The 18,302-nt window shown below is 38.1% G+C and overlaps 1 protein-coding gene across 3 annotated transcripts in view; it reads right to left on the bottom strand.

Moving 5' to 3' along the window:
- Positions 1-2,970: 2,970 nt before the first annotated feature.
- The window catches only part of IMPG2 (interphotoreceptor matrix proteoglycan 2), an 89,814-nt gene continuing 74,482 nt past the window's right edge, over positions 2,971-18,302 (bottom strand). For 2 of the 3 annotated variants that reach the window (XM_058731563.1, XM_058731565.1), the window contains 7 exons: positions 16,721-18,003; positions 15,646-15,865; positions 10,296-10,506; positions 8,863-9,051; positions 7,279-7,477; positions 6,757-6,836; positions 2,971-4,310 (listed from right to left, as the gene is read on the bottom strand). In XM_058731563.1, the coding sequence (XP_058587546.1) occupies positions 4,298-4,310; positions 6,757-6,836; positions 7,279-7,477; positions 8,863-9,051; positions 10,296-10,506; positions 15,646-15,865; positions 16,721-18,003 (2,195 nt within the window). In that variant the 3' untranslated portion in view covers positions 2,971-4,297. The remainder of the gene's footprint in view (positions 4,311-6,756; positions 6,837-7,278; positions 7,478-8,862; positions 9,052-10,295; positions 10,507-15,645; positions 15,866-16,720; positions 18,004-18,302) is intronic. The other variant, XM_058731564.1, reaches the window with a different exon arrangement.

Genomic DNA, 18,302 nt, shown 5'->3' with positions numbered 1-18,302 from the left:
GGCTCTAAATTTGTCTTCAGTTCACCTAAATCCTCACTACACAAAGATTAATCAAAAGATGATTTTCGTTTCCACCTCATGCTCATGTGTGTATCGCTGGTAATCATAACACAAATGTTGCTAGAATCTACAGTGCTTTATCTTAATTGACAAAAAAAATATGTGGGGAGATTCTTAAAAGAGAAGTTTATTAATAATAAAAATAGCACAATTATATACATGAGAAAAGAAAGATCTTTTTAAACTTTTATTTCTAATTAGTTAACATTAAGACCAGCACATTTCAAGAAAAAAGTACAATAACATGAACTTAGTTGATCTATACTTTAAGTAAAATGTCATAAACAAGATGAAAAAGAAGAATCTCACATTATCCATACTCCATACTGAATATATATTATGGCATACACGATTGCTTCAGAATCATGACATAATCCTGACACATAAATAATTATGCATCTGTTCTCTAGTATGATGTTTACTTTTTCCTACTAATATCCGTAATCTCTAAAAAAATAATTACATGTGAGAAAAAGAAAAGCCAGAATGAGGGACCATTTAATCTAGGCTATAGCTGTAAATTGCATAGAGGAGAAGAGTGTTTTAATCTGCGTTTTACTCTCCTGAAGAGAGTGGTTTAACCTGTGTCTTATTAACTCATAGTAGTAGAAGGTTTTATAAAATGCATTAGTCAAAAACATTTCCAGGCAGATTCTTTACATCACCAGTTACTTTCTGGTACTCTCCCACCTTGCCACCTCCAGCCAGGATCTTTTGTGGAACACAATGCAATTGATTTAAGGACTGTACCCTTCACGCTGTTTTTCTGCATTTATTACACACTAGGGAATAGAATGAGCTAGGCTCCATTACTCATCACAGCTGGATAGTAGATGAGGAAGACTGGTCCCACCCATTCCTACAAGGAATTGTTATAAATATTTTAGGGGAAAAAAAATGACCCATATTTCTCTTGGTTAAAACATCTCAATGTCATAAAAATAAGTTATTCTCCTAAATCAGCTATTTCCTTATGGAATAAATATGTTGCCTTTTCTTCCCATTTCAGAATAAAAATTCAATCCACAGATTGACAGATATCAGAGTATCCATTACTGAAAACATGTAAATGATACAAAGATCCTAGCTGCCTAAAAATCATGAAACAGAAGGCAAACATAAAACAAGCACACAAATGAATAACTAAATCAGGTGTTATTTGAGCCAACATATTTTTAAAGCCTACAGAGAATATTTGCTCAGTTTCCATCTTTTTGTCAGAAGTAATATTAAGTCAAGTCATTATAATTCACTATGTGGGCACCAAAGGGGAAGGAGGAGGGGAGCAGCCAACTCATAACAACTAGATGCTGGAGAAGAAAAAAAAAAGTGGGAATAAAATCAGGTAAAACCTGCACTTGCTTTATTATGTAAAGTAAATGTAGGGCACATAAATGTGAACAAACACCCTTAAAATACTGCCAGGGTAGAAATGAAGTCTTATTTACCAAATAAATTCCCCTTCATCCAGACCCATGAAAATAGAAATTATGTAGGTACACTCACAGCTATATGTATAAGACTCCAAAGCACTTTATGAATCAAAAAAAAAGTTTGAGTTATTTACCATACACTTTTAGCACTAACTGCATTTTATTGCCATCAAATAAGATGGCATTTTTATTAAATATATTGCTAGGTTTTGGGAAATGTTCTAATAATCAGAAAATTTCATTCCTCAGTCACACAACCTAAAGGAGAGTTTAGCCCTCATCCTCTTAAATGACTATATGCCATTAAATTGTTTCAGGGAACACTCTTCTAAAAAGAAGCTCTTCTGGTGTACTTTGCCCTTTGAGAGTGAGAGAGCCTCTCTGGCACTATGGATGTTCGCCGTGGAAACTGCATTCTCCAGTCTTTCCTACTACAGTTCAGCTATAGCAGAAGTAGGGCATAAGTCTCATTCCTGGACTGAGGCCTCCAAGTTTCTCCCTGGGAATGTGGGAGTTCCCTTATTCTTCCATTTAATAGGTTTGAAACAGACATTCATGTAGAGTTAAATGATTTGCTCTTGCCTGAAAAGGTCATATAAAAGGGAATCAGAGACAGAGATGTGCCAGAATTCCCAGCTTCCCACGTCACTGCTTGGCTTCCGGAAAACAACAATCCTTCTTTAGCTTTTTTAATTTGTGCTTCTCCTAACTGATCCACATGGTGACCTTTCCCCAGATTCCTTTTAAGCCCATGTAGACTCTGACAGCAAGCAGACATTCAAATGATTACATTCTAGGGTTAACGTGGGATAAAAACAAATCTTCTTTTCATTTAACATATATAAGTTTAGGAAAACAAGTTTAAAACGTAAACAGTTAAACAGAAACCTTTTAAAAATAAAATTAAGCATTTAGTGATGGCAAATGTTATTAACATTTATAATGCTTTAAAGATCATTATCAATTACCTTTCAAATGAGCCCAGTACGAAATGTCCCAGCAGTGACTTGGACCTATACTGAACTTGTAGAAAATCCATTAAGTGAGTAGGGAATGAAAAACAATGCTGAGATAAGGGAACCACCTTCATACAAACACATACCATACATATTTTGTAAATTACCTGGATATCTTCTAGACTTTCAATGGCTTTACTGGGGCATGCACTCAGAGCTTTAGTTTTGGGTGGCCTCATAATGAGTGCAATTGGCAATCATAAAGTTAAGAAAAAAAAATAAGTGAACCAAGTATCTTATCGTATAGTCAATCTATCCTGGTTAGTTATATCTGGTCAGAAAGAAATCGAAATGTCAAGATTGTTTTTGGCAAATATGAAGACATCTAACATGAAATAGCTTTATCAATAATAAGCTCTTTGTATATGCAATTTAATATTAATAGTGAAGACTATTTGGCCCTCTCCTTGCCCCCTCCAAAGCTACCCATTCAAAAACATACTAGAGAGAAAGAGGAAAACTTCCATTTTTAGTTAAAATTTATATAAGATGTGGACATTTCCTACCTATATACTTAAAAACAATTTTAATTGCAATAAAAGTCCTGTCACGTTTCATGTAAGCAGGAATTAATTTAGACACGAGTTATTATACAAAGGAAAAGCAATGCAAAGAAGCTAACCTATACTAACCTATACTATGTGAGGTAGTTAAATGCTGCTTTCCAAATTAATACACCAGGAACTAGAGAAGATCCAGAACTTGCCTAGGACAACATGAGATAGCCAAAGAAGAGTCAGGGTGCCTATTAGTTTGACTCAGCCCACCCATCGATCGGCCAAATACATTCTCAGTGCTGTGGCCTTGACCCAATGCCCATTCACTCCCTCCCTGTCCACATAATTAAATTAATCTGTAGCCTAATGGGAACCCTTTAAACATTATACATATGAGGAGCGCTTGGGTGGCTCAGTCAGTTAAGCATCTGACTCTTGATTTCGGCTCGGGTCATGAACTCACTGTTCATGAGATTGAGCCCTGCACTGGGCTCTGCACTGACAGTGTGGAGCCTGCTTGGGATTCTCTCCCCCCACCCTTTTCTGCCCCCCTCCCCCCCAGCTCATGCTGTCTCTCAAAATAAATAAACATTTTTTAAAAATTATACATATGTAATGCCCTTGACAACTAAAAAAAATAGGATATTGACATACTTAACAATAATGTGGTCTTGATTCATATGCTCAGGAAATTCAAAATTCTGGTGGAAACTGAAGTACAAGCCTAACTCTATATTACAGCAAAAAGGTTACTTTTTCTTCAATAGTGTAATTGCCAAAAAAACTTCATATTTTTTATGTGGATGAATGTCTGACTATAAACTATATTAAAACTACTTCAAAGGCTTCTCCTTCCACCTAACAATAACAAACATGCTACAAAATATTGTTACTGAGCCTGCCTTCTCCTGTAATGGTCTCCTGTTATCTTCTTCCAGGAAAACCTGAGCCACAGTTAAGACACACTTTCAAGATTCAGAACAGATAATGAATTCAGTCCCAACTCCTAGGCCCAAGTTTTTCTTGTAGAATACTTCCCAGAACTCATACAGCTTTGAGTTTCTTTAAATACAGCTTTTGGTCTTTGTAGGTATAAAAATGGTCACATCTCTTACTACATTCTGAAATTTTAAGCTAGAAAAAATTTTGTCCCCAAATTTAATTTTTTAATTTTTAATTTTTTCACTCTTCTTCCAACAGAGGTCAAAATCCAGGTTAATTATATGACATAGGTAACAAGTGATCTCCATCTTCTCTAGGCTTCTGATCAGTTTCATAATAAAAGTTTTGATTAAAGCTCTTCCCTGCCACGAAAAAAACAAAGAACAATTAATTGAAAAAGCAAGAAATGCTCTGAAATTCACTTTTGTTATAATACATCACCAACATATGGTTCCTAAGATCACCAACATTTTCTATTTTCTTTCTTTGCAGAAAGTTGTCCTGTGCTTTGCTGAGCTAAAAAACAAACAAACTGCCTCCGCCCACCAAAAAAAACCCCAGTCTATCAAGATCATGTAATGTTTTTATGAATCCTAAATCAAGTCTATGAACATTTTCTTGGGCTACTGGTAGATGAAAATGCTGAGACTAAGTGAAATTGAAAATGTATGAATTTACATACATTTTGTCAATGCCATCTTTCCTCAATGAACATCCCTCTTAAGGTTATAGTGTTTATGTGGACTTTCTTTTGTTTCACTGGATCTTCTTATTTAAATATTCTTTGCCACATGCAATTTTTTTTTTTTTGGTATGTTTCAAAGGCATTTTTCAAAGGCATGTTTCAAAGGCAGTTACAAGAAACTGAAGCATGTAATTAATCTGTGTGTCGCTAATTAGGGTCTCCTGAAACCCTAAGAAGGGTCTTTGAATATCTTAGCCTAAATGAAATGCATTTTTAATTGAGAGAACACATTCAAGCAGGTGGCTCCAAGAGGCTTATAAAGAGTCTTAGGAAAGACAAAAACATCAGTTATGTTCTTTCTATTGGATACCACTGAAATGGAGCCATAGGCAATCTGCTGGCCAGAGTTGTAGGGTTCTGAAGGGGAGTCCTGGTTTTTAAAAGGCAGTTTCCTGGTATATATATACAATGGAGTATTACTCGGCAATCAAAAAGAATGAAATCTTGCCATTTGCAATGACATGGAAGGAACTGGAGGGTATTATGCTAAGTGAAATTAGCCAGTCAGAGAAAGACAAAAACCATATGACTTCACTCATAAGAGGACTTTAAGAGACAAAACAGATTAACATAAGGGAAGGGAAACAAAAATAATATAAAAACAGGGAGGGGGACAAAACAGAAAAGACTCATAACTATGGAGAACAAACTGAGGGTTATGAGAGGGGTTGTGGGAGGGAGGATGGGGTAAATGGGTAAGGGGCACTAAGGAATCTACTCCTGAAATCATTGTTGCACTATATGCTAACTAATTTGGATGCAAATTTAAAAAAATAAAAAATAAAACAAGTTTAAAAAAAAAGAAAGGCAGTTTCCTGATAATATTGCTCTAACAACATTCAATAAGGTTGTCAGCACCTCCCAGGGACCAAGTCAGATGTTCAGAGATTTTTAAAGGAATCTCCACCATGTACTTGGAATTTAAAAACCATCTTCTTCAGTTTCCTTAGGTTCTAATTAATCCCTTCCTATCAGAGAGGAACCATAAGTGAAGGACTGCTTATCAGAGCAAAGGGATTCAGAGCAAAGGGGCAGAGGCTCCCATTAAGGCCATGTGTGTTATCATGACGCTTTATCAATTTCTTCTGCAAGCATGCATGAATTGCTGTGGTTTCTCTCTTCTAAAAGCCAGGCAAAGATATCTGGCCTCAGTGGAACCCCATCCATGAGGAAGTACCTTTATGAGGGCAGCAGGAACAAATATCAAAGCCAAATTATATCTCAGTCATCATATATTCAATTAATGCCCATAATGGCCTCTCTATAAGATAGTTTATTATTTTTTTTATTTTTTTTTTTTTCGAGAGACAGAATATGAGTATGGGAGGGACTTAGAGAGAGGGAGACACAAAATCTGAAGCAGGCTCCACACTCTAAGCTGTCAGCAAAGAGCCCAATGCGGGGCTCGAACTCATGAACTGTGAGATCATGACCTGAGCCAGTCGGACACTTAAATGACTGAGCCACCTAGGTGACCCACAATAGTTTATTTTGGTAACCCAAGTATGGTTATGGATCCTGAGGAACAGAGAAAAATAGTTACAGAATTTGCCCAAAATGCATGCTGAGAAAAACAAATGGAAAGTGAAAGAGGGAAATGTAAGATCAACTTGATAAAAGCAAGAGATAAATACTTTAATGAGATTTGTGTAATTCAAAGCATACTGAAAACTGTCAACCAAGACGGCAATGGAAGGAAACATTGAAATGTGTGAGGATTTTTGGCTGCTCAAGTGCTTTTCATAGAAACTGTCCATGAAAAATATTTTAGAGCATTAAATCACAGGTGTTCTCTGTGGTAACAAGAGAGAAAATACAACATAGCCCAGGAATCTCTAGGTCAGAACAGATAGTTTTAAATCTTCTCTACCATTTGTTATCATTGTGATCTTAAGTCCCTTCATGTATCGGCAGCTTCCCCTCCTCATTTATCAGTTAATAAGCATTGGTTATCACCAGAACCCATGTCATGAGGACAGGAATTATGTTATGTACCCACACTGGTGGCACTATTCTAAGGCACAGCTTAAGAACCTGCATAAGAGACTGTAACAAATGCTTACATTTGATGTTCTCTCACGAAAGCTACAAACTCAGGATCATTGGCATACAGTTCCAAAATTCTCATTCTTTCTTGAATTTCCTTAGAAAAGAAAAAAACACCTTTAGAAAAACCCCAGCAGCTTTTTTTGAAGGAGTTCTCATTTTTTATAAGGAAGTGTGGATTTCTGGGCTACCCAGGGGAGAGCTATAGGACAGAATGGCCTTTTCAGAGAAATGAGGGTTTGGTTACTGCATGAACCACTCTGGATAACTCAGACATCTATTCCTAAGGAAAGGAGGGAGGAAAGAGAGAGCATTTGCTAATAATGGAAAAAGAAAGCACTGGAGTGGGAAATTAGGTATAGCTCAGAATTGCATATCCCCTGCATACCACATCGACTGGAAGATATCATGAGGTAAAAAACTGACCAGGAAATATTTTTCACTCTTTCTTAAGGCCCATGTACTTTCATGTGTATACACACACACACACACACACACACACACACACACAGCAGCAACAGAAAAGCAAAGTTACCTACCTCTTTGGAAAGCTCACTGTTCTCATACATTTGCCTGATTTCTTCCCTGCTCAGACCACCAATCATCTCTCCACTTGCAGAGCTGTAGAAGGGGTTGTGAGGATAGGGCCCCTCATACTGCTCGGGTCCAGCTACATGGCTTTCATATACAGGGTACTTCACAGCATTTTCAATTGATGAGAGGCTGTCAGGCTGCCTGCTGGAGCAAAAAAACAAAGGTATGGTTGATTGAGGTTTTTCAGATGCTCAACTACTTCAAAGACTATTTACCTGAAGCACGATTTCTATTGGGCAAGAAAAAGAGGTGAGCTGGATACAGATGTGGGGAGGTAACTATGAAAAATATTCAGATCAATCTCAAATATTATTTATCAGGTGTTATCATTTCCTGAACTACATGGCAAGTGCCCTATGGAATGACTATTTCATGTCTTATTTGTCTTTATTTGCCCCAAAATGCTTGCCAATAAATGTTGATGGGGAAATATGTCCTTCACCGTACAGTATTTCATTAAATGAATACAGTTCCATCATTCCCAGAGTATGCAAGTCAAAATCAGTATGCAACCTGAGTTGCATCAGTAACCAGAGAATTTGATAGAAAAGTAAATACAGGGAGACCTCAATGAAATTCCATTCAGATCTACAAATATTTACTGAGCATCGATTATGTGCCTAGGATTGTTCTAGATGCTGATGACACAAAGAGTTTGTTGGAACCCTGTCCTGAATACACTCTAAAGCAAAATCAGAATTAATAAAAATAAAATGTAACAACAATGATGGAAGTATGTCCTGGGTGCTCTAGGAACCTAGGAGAGTTGTCTCCCTAGCCATGCCAGAAAATGAGGACAGGTAACCTGAACCTGAAGCAGCAGATCTTACAGACTAGAGTAGCACAGAAGCAAAGTAAAACCAAAGATCACGATCACATAACAACTAAAAGGTCTTTGAATCTCTATCCTACTAGGAAGAGCAGATTTCATTTCCCCCATTAATGAAGCTACTAAACAGAGAAACAGACTTTAGTTCTTGTCAGATTCTTACCCAGATTTACAATCTAGCTAATTACCACTGGTAAGAGCCAAAAGGGAACAAACTAACAGATCTGGTCTTCACACAGGGGTCTCACCTCAGTTCCATCACCCTTCTAATTCCTCCCCAGTGGCAAAACAGGCCTTCTGGCCACATTCAACAATGACATTCCTTCAGTGTGTCTTGAGATTCATGAATGCCTCCCTGACTTTGCTCATGCTCATTCAATTAACCATCCCCCCCCCCCACCAGCAAACATCTACCCTCCTGTCCAGCTAAATATCATAACCATCATTAAAACTTCTAAGACACTCTCCCAGGCCAAATGAATTAATCCCTCATCTAGGCTCTTTAGCATCTTATTCATACTCCTGTTTACATCTGTTTCCAATCTGACACCCTTTGAGGATAGGGACCATGTTTTTATTCAACTTTATAGCTTCCTCTCCTCCAACCAGATCCATATATCCAATAGGGCATTTAGTAAGTACAAAATAAATGAATAAAAGGAGTATTTTATTCCATTAGAGAGCAATTTTCTTTATATACCTGCTGGGCCTCTCTCTCTCTCTCCTAACATGACGAGTCTGAAGAGTCCTGACGAGGAAGAAGACAACAGCAGACGAAACAAGGACAAGTCCAACCACGGAGGCAATGGTGATGCCTATTACCAGGGGCTCAGACACAAACTCCTCACAGTGCTCACCTCGGTACCACCAGTTCTCACCCACCCGGCATCTGTAATGAGAAGAGACAAAGTCCAAAAACAGAACCACTGTGCTGAAAACAAAAATGGGAGAACCTTTGGCGGGACCGGGGAAAGGTAGTGAAATAAATACTGACCACGTGAAGCTTCAGTAAAGGAGTGAACATAACAGGTTAAGTGATCACACAATTTAAGGTTGTGATTAATGGCTGGTGCAGACCTGGCAGGTCTTCCATGACGATTTGTAAATGACTAAATAAAAGACTGACTAGACCGAAAGAAAGTACTCTATTTAACTTTCTTATTTATACTTAACAAAACACAGGCCCACGAAGGAAAGTGACTATGAGATCACACAATTAGTCAGCAACAAATCTGGGTCTAGACTCCAGTCTCCAAACTTCTCATCTCCTTTCACCACACTGCAGAGATTCCCCCAACCCTGAGGCCCCAGGCTTGGGCAAAAGTGTCTTCAATTCCCAGAGCAGCAAGAAAATGACTGCTTTTCAAAATAATATTAATTTCTCTGGAAATCAGAAAACTATTTTTCCTTGGAGTTTTCTAGTTCAACTTTATACTTTTTCATTCAAAAGAGTCTGATCATCCCCCCCTATGTTCTCTGTGTCTGGCATCTATACCAAAATTCGCCCATTTTGACGTTCACAAACCATCTTCTTATTCATGTTTCTCCCATTTATTCTAAGCGTTTTCTCCATTTACATCCATGTGACTAGTTGTTGTGTAGTTCAGAGGTTGACTAGTTCTGTTTTGTTTAAGGGAAATGAGTAGAGGAGAATGGTCAGGCTACCTGAATCTGTTCGTCTGTCTGTGGACTTTCTTAGGCACTGCCTTTTAAAAAAAATGGATCTTAGGAACTTTATTTTTGAATACTCAGTAGGACCAAGAGCAGCTCAAAGCCTTTAACAACATATCCAAGAGGACCACAAAAACTTCACAGTATAAAGTATTAATCTTATGCCTAACAACACAGTGAACACCAACTACTGCAAGTACTCTCCAAGTAAGACATATTTAAATAATGTTTTTCTTATAGCTTCCTAAAAGTATAAAGTAAAATAACCAATTGAACTGGGTATAATTCAGGCCTATTAACTGACCCAGTCTTCACATGAGAACTAGATGGCATCCATCTATTGCCTAGATATAACTTTTATAATAAATATTGCTATGATTATCCTAAAGTCATAGGTGTAGACAATGACTACAGAGGAAGTTATCTATAACCTTGGGAAGCCAAAATCTCTATGCAACATACCTACAAATGGCCCCATGTCCAGGTATAATGTCACACTTTCCATCATTCAAGCAGAAGTCAGGCTGTAGGTCACAGAGACTCTGACAGGGCAGTTCTTCCACACTCAGGTACCCAGGGTAGCATCTGCACTCTGCTTCTCCACTCCAGGGGTTGACTAAACACTCAGAAAATTCATTGCATGCCTGAAACTTGCAAGGGTTGGCTTGATCACCTAAAATATCAAACAAACCAGAGAATTATACAAGAAAAGGCAAAATACAGGGGCTGGGATACATGAAGCCCCTCCAGTAACACTCTCCCACTGCAAAGTACCAGAGGGCAACCCCATTCCTGAACCATTAAAGTATACCGTCACCACCAATACCACAAAAAATTCTCACCCATCCTTGGATTGATGAACTTTTGTCAAATTTTCTGAAACCCAGAACTAAAGTATAAAACCCAATGACCTGGTTTTTTTTTTTTACATTTTTTTATCAAAGAAGCATGTGGAAGCCTTAAAACACATGCCATGTAATTATCAATCTAAATTCAACATAGTTTTCATATACCATTCATTTGCACCAACCCTAACCTACTATAGTAGTTACAGTACTACCTGTGTTCTGTATACAATGCTAAATGCCAGTTCTCCACACTGAGAACATGGGATGAGGAAACAGAGCCCAGAGAAGAACTGATAGGAGCCTCAGGGGTGGATATAACCCAATAAGAGTAGCTAAGCACATCTGAAATTTGCTGAAGCCAATGTGAGAAAAATAAATCACCCCTATACCACCTGAGGCCATTCCCAAAAATATTTTGACTTCAGTAACTATTTTTCTTTATTATATGAGAAAAAATAAAAATTTTAAATAATTATGACAATAACAAGTCAAAAGTGATACAAGACAATGACCATGATGGGTCTTCTATCCTACCGAAGAACATCCCACTATATGTCTTCACTGATAAACAGCAATCTGTGAGTGGCAAATGGTGACACAGATACCAAAGACAGGTGAAATAGGTGGAGATGATCCATAGACTCATCTAGATGAAAAATCATGAAGTTTAGCCAAAAGGCTAAGGGGAGCTAAAAAAAATAAAGAGCATAGTCTCTGTTTCCAGAGAAACTAATATGGTTTTGAGAATCAATGATTTCCTTGCTGCTCTGGAGATTAAAGATACCCTGCACAAATCTGTGGTCTTGGACTTTGGATCTCTGCAGCTTATTTTCCTTTATCCTATGAAGGAATGCGGAGATGAACGCAGTTGAATAGTATAGCCCCCAAAATTCATGTCCACTCAGAACCTCAGAATATGACCTTATTTGGAAACAGGTTCTTTGCAGATGTGATCAAGTTAAGATGAAGTCATATTTGATTAGCGCGGACCCTAACCCAATAACTGATGTCCTTAAAAGAAAAGGGAAATTTGAACACAGAGACACAAACACACAGAAAAGAAGGCCATATAAAGATGGAGACAGAGACTGGCATGATGCATCCATAAGTCAAGATCATCGAGGATTGTCGACAAACACCAGAAGCTTAGAAGGAGGCAAGGAAGGAATTTTTCTTAGAGCTTTCAGAGGAATGTGGCCCTACCAAACACCTTGATTTTGGATTTCTAGCTTCCAGAACTATGAGAGAATAAAGTGCTATGTTGTTACAAACCAATCAGTTTGTGGTTCTTTGTTATAGCAGCCCTAGGACATTAATATAGGAGACACTAATAAGATACTCTTATAACAAGGAGAGCATCCAAATGTGATGACAGATGGGCAGTTTCTATATGCAGGATTCATCTGTGTATTTCCTAAGTCTATGCATCTTTACCCTAGTATTCATTTTGTCACTCTGTAATGAGAAAATAATCTAATCTTAGATGTGAAGAAAAGGAGTGTATATAGGGGGTGGGAAGGATGGTATTGTGTGGCTCCCTTTTCTTGATAAAAGTTCAAGAATTTCTGAAACATGACGTGAAAACAAGTAAGGCAAGAGACAAGTCAGCCTTGTCTCTAGTCCATCTTGGGATAAAATAGTGTTTTAATTGGAAGTCTTTTAACTAAAAATATGCATGCTATAGGAAAATACCTACTTAGAAATTTGAAAACTTCGTGGCCATTCTATGTGGGTATAGGTGAATGTTTTTGCAGGAGGGAGGGAAGGAAAATAGAGTATAAGAGGAAAAAAAAAATCTTGCTGCCTTTTGCTTCCAGACTGAGAAAAACCAAGACTAATATATAATCATGTAAATAAAAGGCTGTAGTTTGAAGGTCTCTTTCTAGGTCTTTGTGCGGGTTGAAGGTGAGGATGCCCAGAATGCATGACCCTCTGTTTGGAAGAATCAAAGGTAGACTTAGAGCTCAGCTTAAGATAGGAGACAGGATCTAAATTGTAGAATGAATACATTCTGGTTTTTTCCCCAGTAGAATGCTAAGAGAAGGATTTATGGGTTCAGGAAAATAAGAGTGAAGGAAATGTGAAGAGGGTCTGGAAAGACAGCAAGAGCAGCCAGAATAACATGGTAGCTGACTGGGTCCTGGAGAAAAAGTTGGCCAGTAAGAGATGACTTTGAAAGATTTGCTGAGGAATTTAGGATGGTTAAGCCTAATAGTAATATACTTAAGCCACCTGCAACGCTACAATAAAGCCTCTTCCATCACCCTCATACCATCGGCAAATATCTGACAGAATCAACTACCTTGGGTTAGAGGTGTTCTGGGAAGTGAAAAACGGGACTGTGATCTGCGTTGGGTTAACATAAAGAACAACCACATGGGTCAAAGTAAATGTGAGACTGGAAACTCAGCTCAACTAACTCAGAGCTGGAGATAATTAAGAAATATTTAAATTCCCGGATAATTCCTAGAGATAGTGAGAGTGAGAAGGCCGTGAATGCAGGTTTTACACTGCACAAGGGAGAGGCTGATTCCAGTTCATTTGAATATTAAAGGAAAAGGTGACCCTATAAACCTAGATGACTTGCCATGCAGCTGACATGTGAGTTACACACAAAACTGAAGTGAACGCACTTCTTTATTGTAATTCTCTCTATTTTTTATTTTTTCAATGTTTATTCATTTCTGAGAGAGACAGAGACAGAGCAGGGGAGGGGCAGAGAGAGACGGAGACACAGAATCCAAAGCAGGCTCCAGGCTCTGAGCTGTCAGCACAGAATCTGATACAGGGCTCAAACCCATGAACTGTGAGCTCATGACCTGAGCCAAAGTCGGACACTTAACTGACTGAGCCACCCAGGCGCCCCTATTATAATCTCTTTAAAAAGAAGTAGGTGGACTTTTGCAAAAGTTGTATAAATCATAACTGTTTGTATTTGTGTGGGTAGTCAAATGTTTTTGCATGGTTTTTGTTTAATCCTTAGACTAGCCCCCATGAAATATATAGACCAGGTAATAATACTATCCCCATTTAACATATAAGTACTAAGCCTCAGAGATAAAATAGCTCATCTGGAGTTACACAAATGACAAACAGCAGAGCAGAGGCAAGAAACCAGGCCTTCCAAATTATAATTAATTTCTTCTTCCACTGCCCCACACTTTCCTCATTTTGAATGAATGATGTTCCTTCAAAAATTTCAAAGGGAAGAATGTTGGCTTTTCTCCCAGTTAAAGAATAGTGTTGACTCCCAAACCAGTTTGAGAGTAAAAGGCACTAGAGAAATACAAACCTAGGCGTTTCACCTTACTCCTACTCAAAATCACTGTTCTCTCTATGGAAGGAAAAAGAGAACAAAGTTTGAGGATCCAACAGTATCCTCTGCATCCAAGTGTTCCAAATAAAAACAATGGTTTATTTCAGCCAGTCACAGTATTTTTGAGTATCTCTTACATGCAAGATACTGTGCTAGGTTTGGGCCAGAAAGTGATTAATAAATCAGACAAGTCTCTGTCCTTGTGGATAGCTCAACTGGAAAAATAGCCACAAAGCAACTATGTGCATAAATAATCATTATTACAAAAGTTATACACTCTATAGCAGGAAAGAATATTATATTACAGGAAAGACTAAAAGGAAAGACCCAATCCAGATTATGGGTGAGTCAGTGAAAATCTTGAGGAAAAAACATTTGAACTGAGGCATAAAAGGTGAACAGAAATCAGCAGAGAGGGGAAAGAGTTTTAGGCAACAGGGACAGTAAGTATATGCAAAGTTTCTTGCAAGTTACTTGAATCTGAAGAAGTAAAACAAGCTAATTTGAGTACAATATGGTGAGCAAAGAAGTTAGTTTCACTGGATGATACGGGGAAAAAAATAGGGACCAGAGCTCATGGCTATTGAACCAGGCAGCCACTGAAGATTTCAAGTAGGGAAGTGAAATAATCTGATTGATGTTTTAGAAAGAGCACCCTGGCTTCGGTCTGTATAGGGGAGGGGAATAAGACAGGTAGTGGGGAAACTGGTTCAAACGAAAGGTGATAATGAAGTACACAGATTTAAGACATATTTAGAATTTTCAGAATTAATATAAGTTTGGGGGTGATGGAAACTGAGTTATCAGAATGACTTCCCAGGTTTCTGGCTTAAGTAGGTGAGTGAATATGGCTTTCATTTCTCAAGACAGTGAAGCTGACAGCAGGATTCAATTTACTTAAAAGATGCCTGCTTCGAATTCTGTGTCTCCCTCTCTTTCTGCCACTCCCCTGCTTGTGCACTCTCTCTCTCTCTCTCTCTCTCAAAAATAAATAAGCATTAATAAATGTGGAGAGTTACTGACATTTATATAAGATTTACAATAATGGAAATGGATAAAACAGCTTAGGAAAGTAATATAGAAGGAAAGAGAGTGCAAATCTTTTGGGTTTGGCAACTCAGAGATGAGTAGAGCAGATCCAGGGGATAAGTAAAAGAGAGCTAGACAGAGCAGGTAGAAAAGGGAATGGGGGAAAAAAAGAAAAGAAAAGGGAATGGGAGGTAAACAAGGTAATACATGTGAACAACCCTTTTTAAAAGAGAATGATATTGATGTCCTTTGAAGAGATCATTTAATAATTACCAAGATGTGGAGATTCTGCCTGACATAATACTCTTTTTCCTACAAGTATTGAATTTACCTTGATTCACTATAGAAGAAAATGCACAAAGCATAAGAGACTGTTAAAAACTGAGAACAAACTGAGGGTTGATGGGGGGTGGGAGGGAGGGGAGGGTGGGTGATGGGTATTGAGGAGGGCACCTTTTGGGATGAGCACTGGGTGTTGTATGGAAACCAATTTGACAATAAACTTCATATATTGAAAAAAAAAAGAATTTAGGAGAAAAAAAAAAAAAGAAGAAGAAAATGCACAAGAATAATAACCGGATTCCATTAAGAAACCACCATCGGCATTCAATACCATTACCTGATTCCACATCGAGGGAGTATTTATCAATAGCCAAGTTCATGGTCTGGTAGGCCGTGGTACAGAAGTCTTCCAGAATCATGTATACAGCATTGTTGACATTAGGAGGGACAGACTTGGCAAACTTCATTCGGCTGTTCACCACAATACTGCCATTTCTAAAGTTCAGGATTTCTAAATTCTGGAACCCTGTGAGATTTGACTGGAGGTAGGGAACCAGCTACAATACATGAAAAGTAGTCAGTTTGTTTACAAGGTTTTGCTATTTTGTTCAAAACATACCAACCCCCACCCAAAAAACAAGAATGAGCCCCTCCCCCACTTTTTGACATTATATTCTATTTCAATTCTATATTCAGTATTTCAATTATTTAAACTGTTCATCAATAAAAGTATAAGTTGCCAATCACTTGAGAGTCAAGAGATTTTCACAGCAATATTTAAGAATCCATGAAACTCATAGACAGTTTTAGATAACAGAGAGTTTATTCTCTCTGTTTCACTAAAGAATCACAACAGTCAAGGCATGACTGGGTGGCTTAGTTGGTTAAGCATCCAACTTTGGCTCAGGTCATGATCTTGCAGTTCTCAAGTTCAAGCCCCATATCAGGCTCTCTGCTGTCTGCACAGAGCCTGCTTCAGATCCTCTGTTCCCTTCTCTCTTTCTGCCTCTGCCCTGCTTGTGCTCTCTTACTGCCCCCCCCAAAAAATAAAAATAACACATTTAACAAAAACCAAGGTTCACAACAGTCAAGGTATTATTAGTACCTACAGAAAACTGGTCTCATAATAAAATGTGAAAAGAAATTGTAAACTTGTTTCAGTTCCATGATTCATGGAATACAATCTTCAGTATCTAAGTTATTATATAATCTTCAGGCCATATTTGTGTTTCCCATTTCTTGTATCTATCTGTTGTGTTGTTTTTCTACCAACCGTAGACTATGATGCTATTTACAAATCAATGTGCACAACAGACCAGACTTTCACTGGCTCAGATTTTATGTTTGGGAGAAAGAGGGTTAGTACATACACGATTATTCACTAATACCCATGTTTCATTTCTTGTGCTTACCAGTTCCAAAAATCTTTGCTCCAGTGCTCTATACTCCAAAGAGTTTTTATTAAATAGGTCTTCCGAAAACATCATGTTTGTCACTCGGAGGCTGAAGAAAACCACCAAAGCTCCTGCAGTCTGGGTATGACTCAAGTCACCTCCTTCTGTGGGTTGCACCACAATAGCCCTCTCTGTGGACTGAACATTTGTAGACATTTCCACATAACTACCAACCTTGCCATTTTCCTCAGGGATTACCTCAGGCTGATAGTAATCTGTGCCTATCCGGTCCAGTTCTAATGAAATATCCTGTACACCCATAATTACTTCATCCTCTAGCAGGGTGGAGCTTGTGGTTGGAGACAATTTGGTAGACTGTGTCATGGAAGATTTCAGCCAGAGCTTGTCAGTACTCTGTAGTGTACTTGCCAATATGTCTCTGGACAATTTCCCCAGGGAAGAAGTTCTTGCCCAAACTACATCTGATTCTGGCAATATGGTCCCCAAAGGTTGCATATCTGGCTTCATTATCGAAACCTTGCTGTCAAACCATTCACGGTTGGATGATTCTATAGTTTGTTCCATATCCTTCTTTAGAAATGGTAGCTCTGGTTTACCAGTAGAAGCAGAGATTGCTATAGCTGTCAATAGAAGAGGTGCTTTGGTAACTGAGTAATCATCAATGTCAGGTGCCTCTGATATTTGCTTGGAGAGAATTAGAGATGCAGATTCAGTTGTGGTCTCTGCAAAGATGGGCACAGTAGGTCCACCAATGAGCTCTTCCTCTGCAAAGTGTGTGGATCTATCATAATATCCATATTTTAAATGCTCAGTACTTTGCCCTGTGGAATCTTTGTCATCTATACCTAATTTCTCATCTATACCTTCAGTTGGCATAAGTGATTCCTGATCTTCAAGCCATGACTTAGACAGTGATTCAGAACTCTTCTCAAATGAAGTCTCACTCCATGGCCAAGAAATCAGATCCACCTTTTGCCCAGACCCTGAACCTAAACCACTCTCAAATATAAACTCTTTTTCTATGGATGTGTCTGGCATCAAAGTGCTCACTTCTAATTGGCCTTTGACTTTGGAGGCCAAAGAGTCCAAGCCAAAAGGTATCATTGTTTCTTTAGCAAGATCTAAAGTGACAGAGGAGGCCAGATATGGTGAGGATGTCAAAGACACTTCAGAGTCTTCCACAGATGATATCGTTTCCTTTGGCACTGGATGAGTGAATGGACTTGAAGGCAATGAATGAACAGAAAGAATATCTTCTGGCCCTTCAACTTTGATTAATCCTAAAAATAAAGTTTTCCATTAATTAATCTACAGAATTGTCAAAATGTATTCCTAGTTCTCCTAATAAAGCAAGCTATTTGTTTTTCTCATTAAGTTAGGATGTACAGTGCTGATTTTTACTTTGATATATAAGCAAGCAAGAGGATCTCATGATTTTGTGATGTGGTACAATCACTCATGAATATACCCCCTTCCCTGAGGATAACAAGATCTCAGCTATTGAAATAATTCATCTTTAAAGATTTTAGTTTTTTACTCCATGAAAATAAAGAACCATATTGACAACAAAGACTGAATC

The sequence above is a fragment of the Neofelis nebulosa genome, chromosome 5 (assembly GCF_028018385.1).
Source record: "Neofelis nebulosa isolate mNeoNeb1 chromosome 5, mNeoNeb1.pri, whole genome shotgun sequence".
Classification (NCBI taxonomy): domain Eukaryota; kingdom Metazoa; phylum Chordata; class Mammalia; order Carnivora; family Felidae; genus Neofelis; species Neofelis nebulosa.
This window is presented reverse-complemented; position numbering and strand designations above follow the sequence as displayed.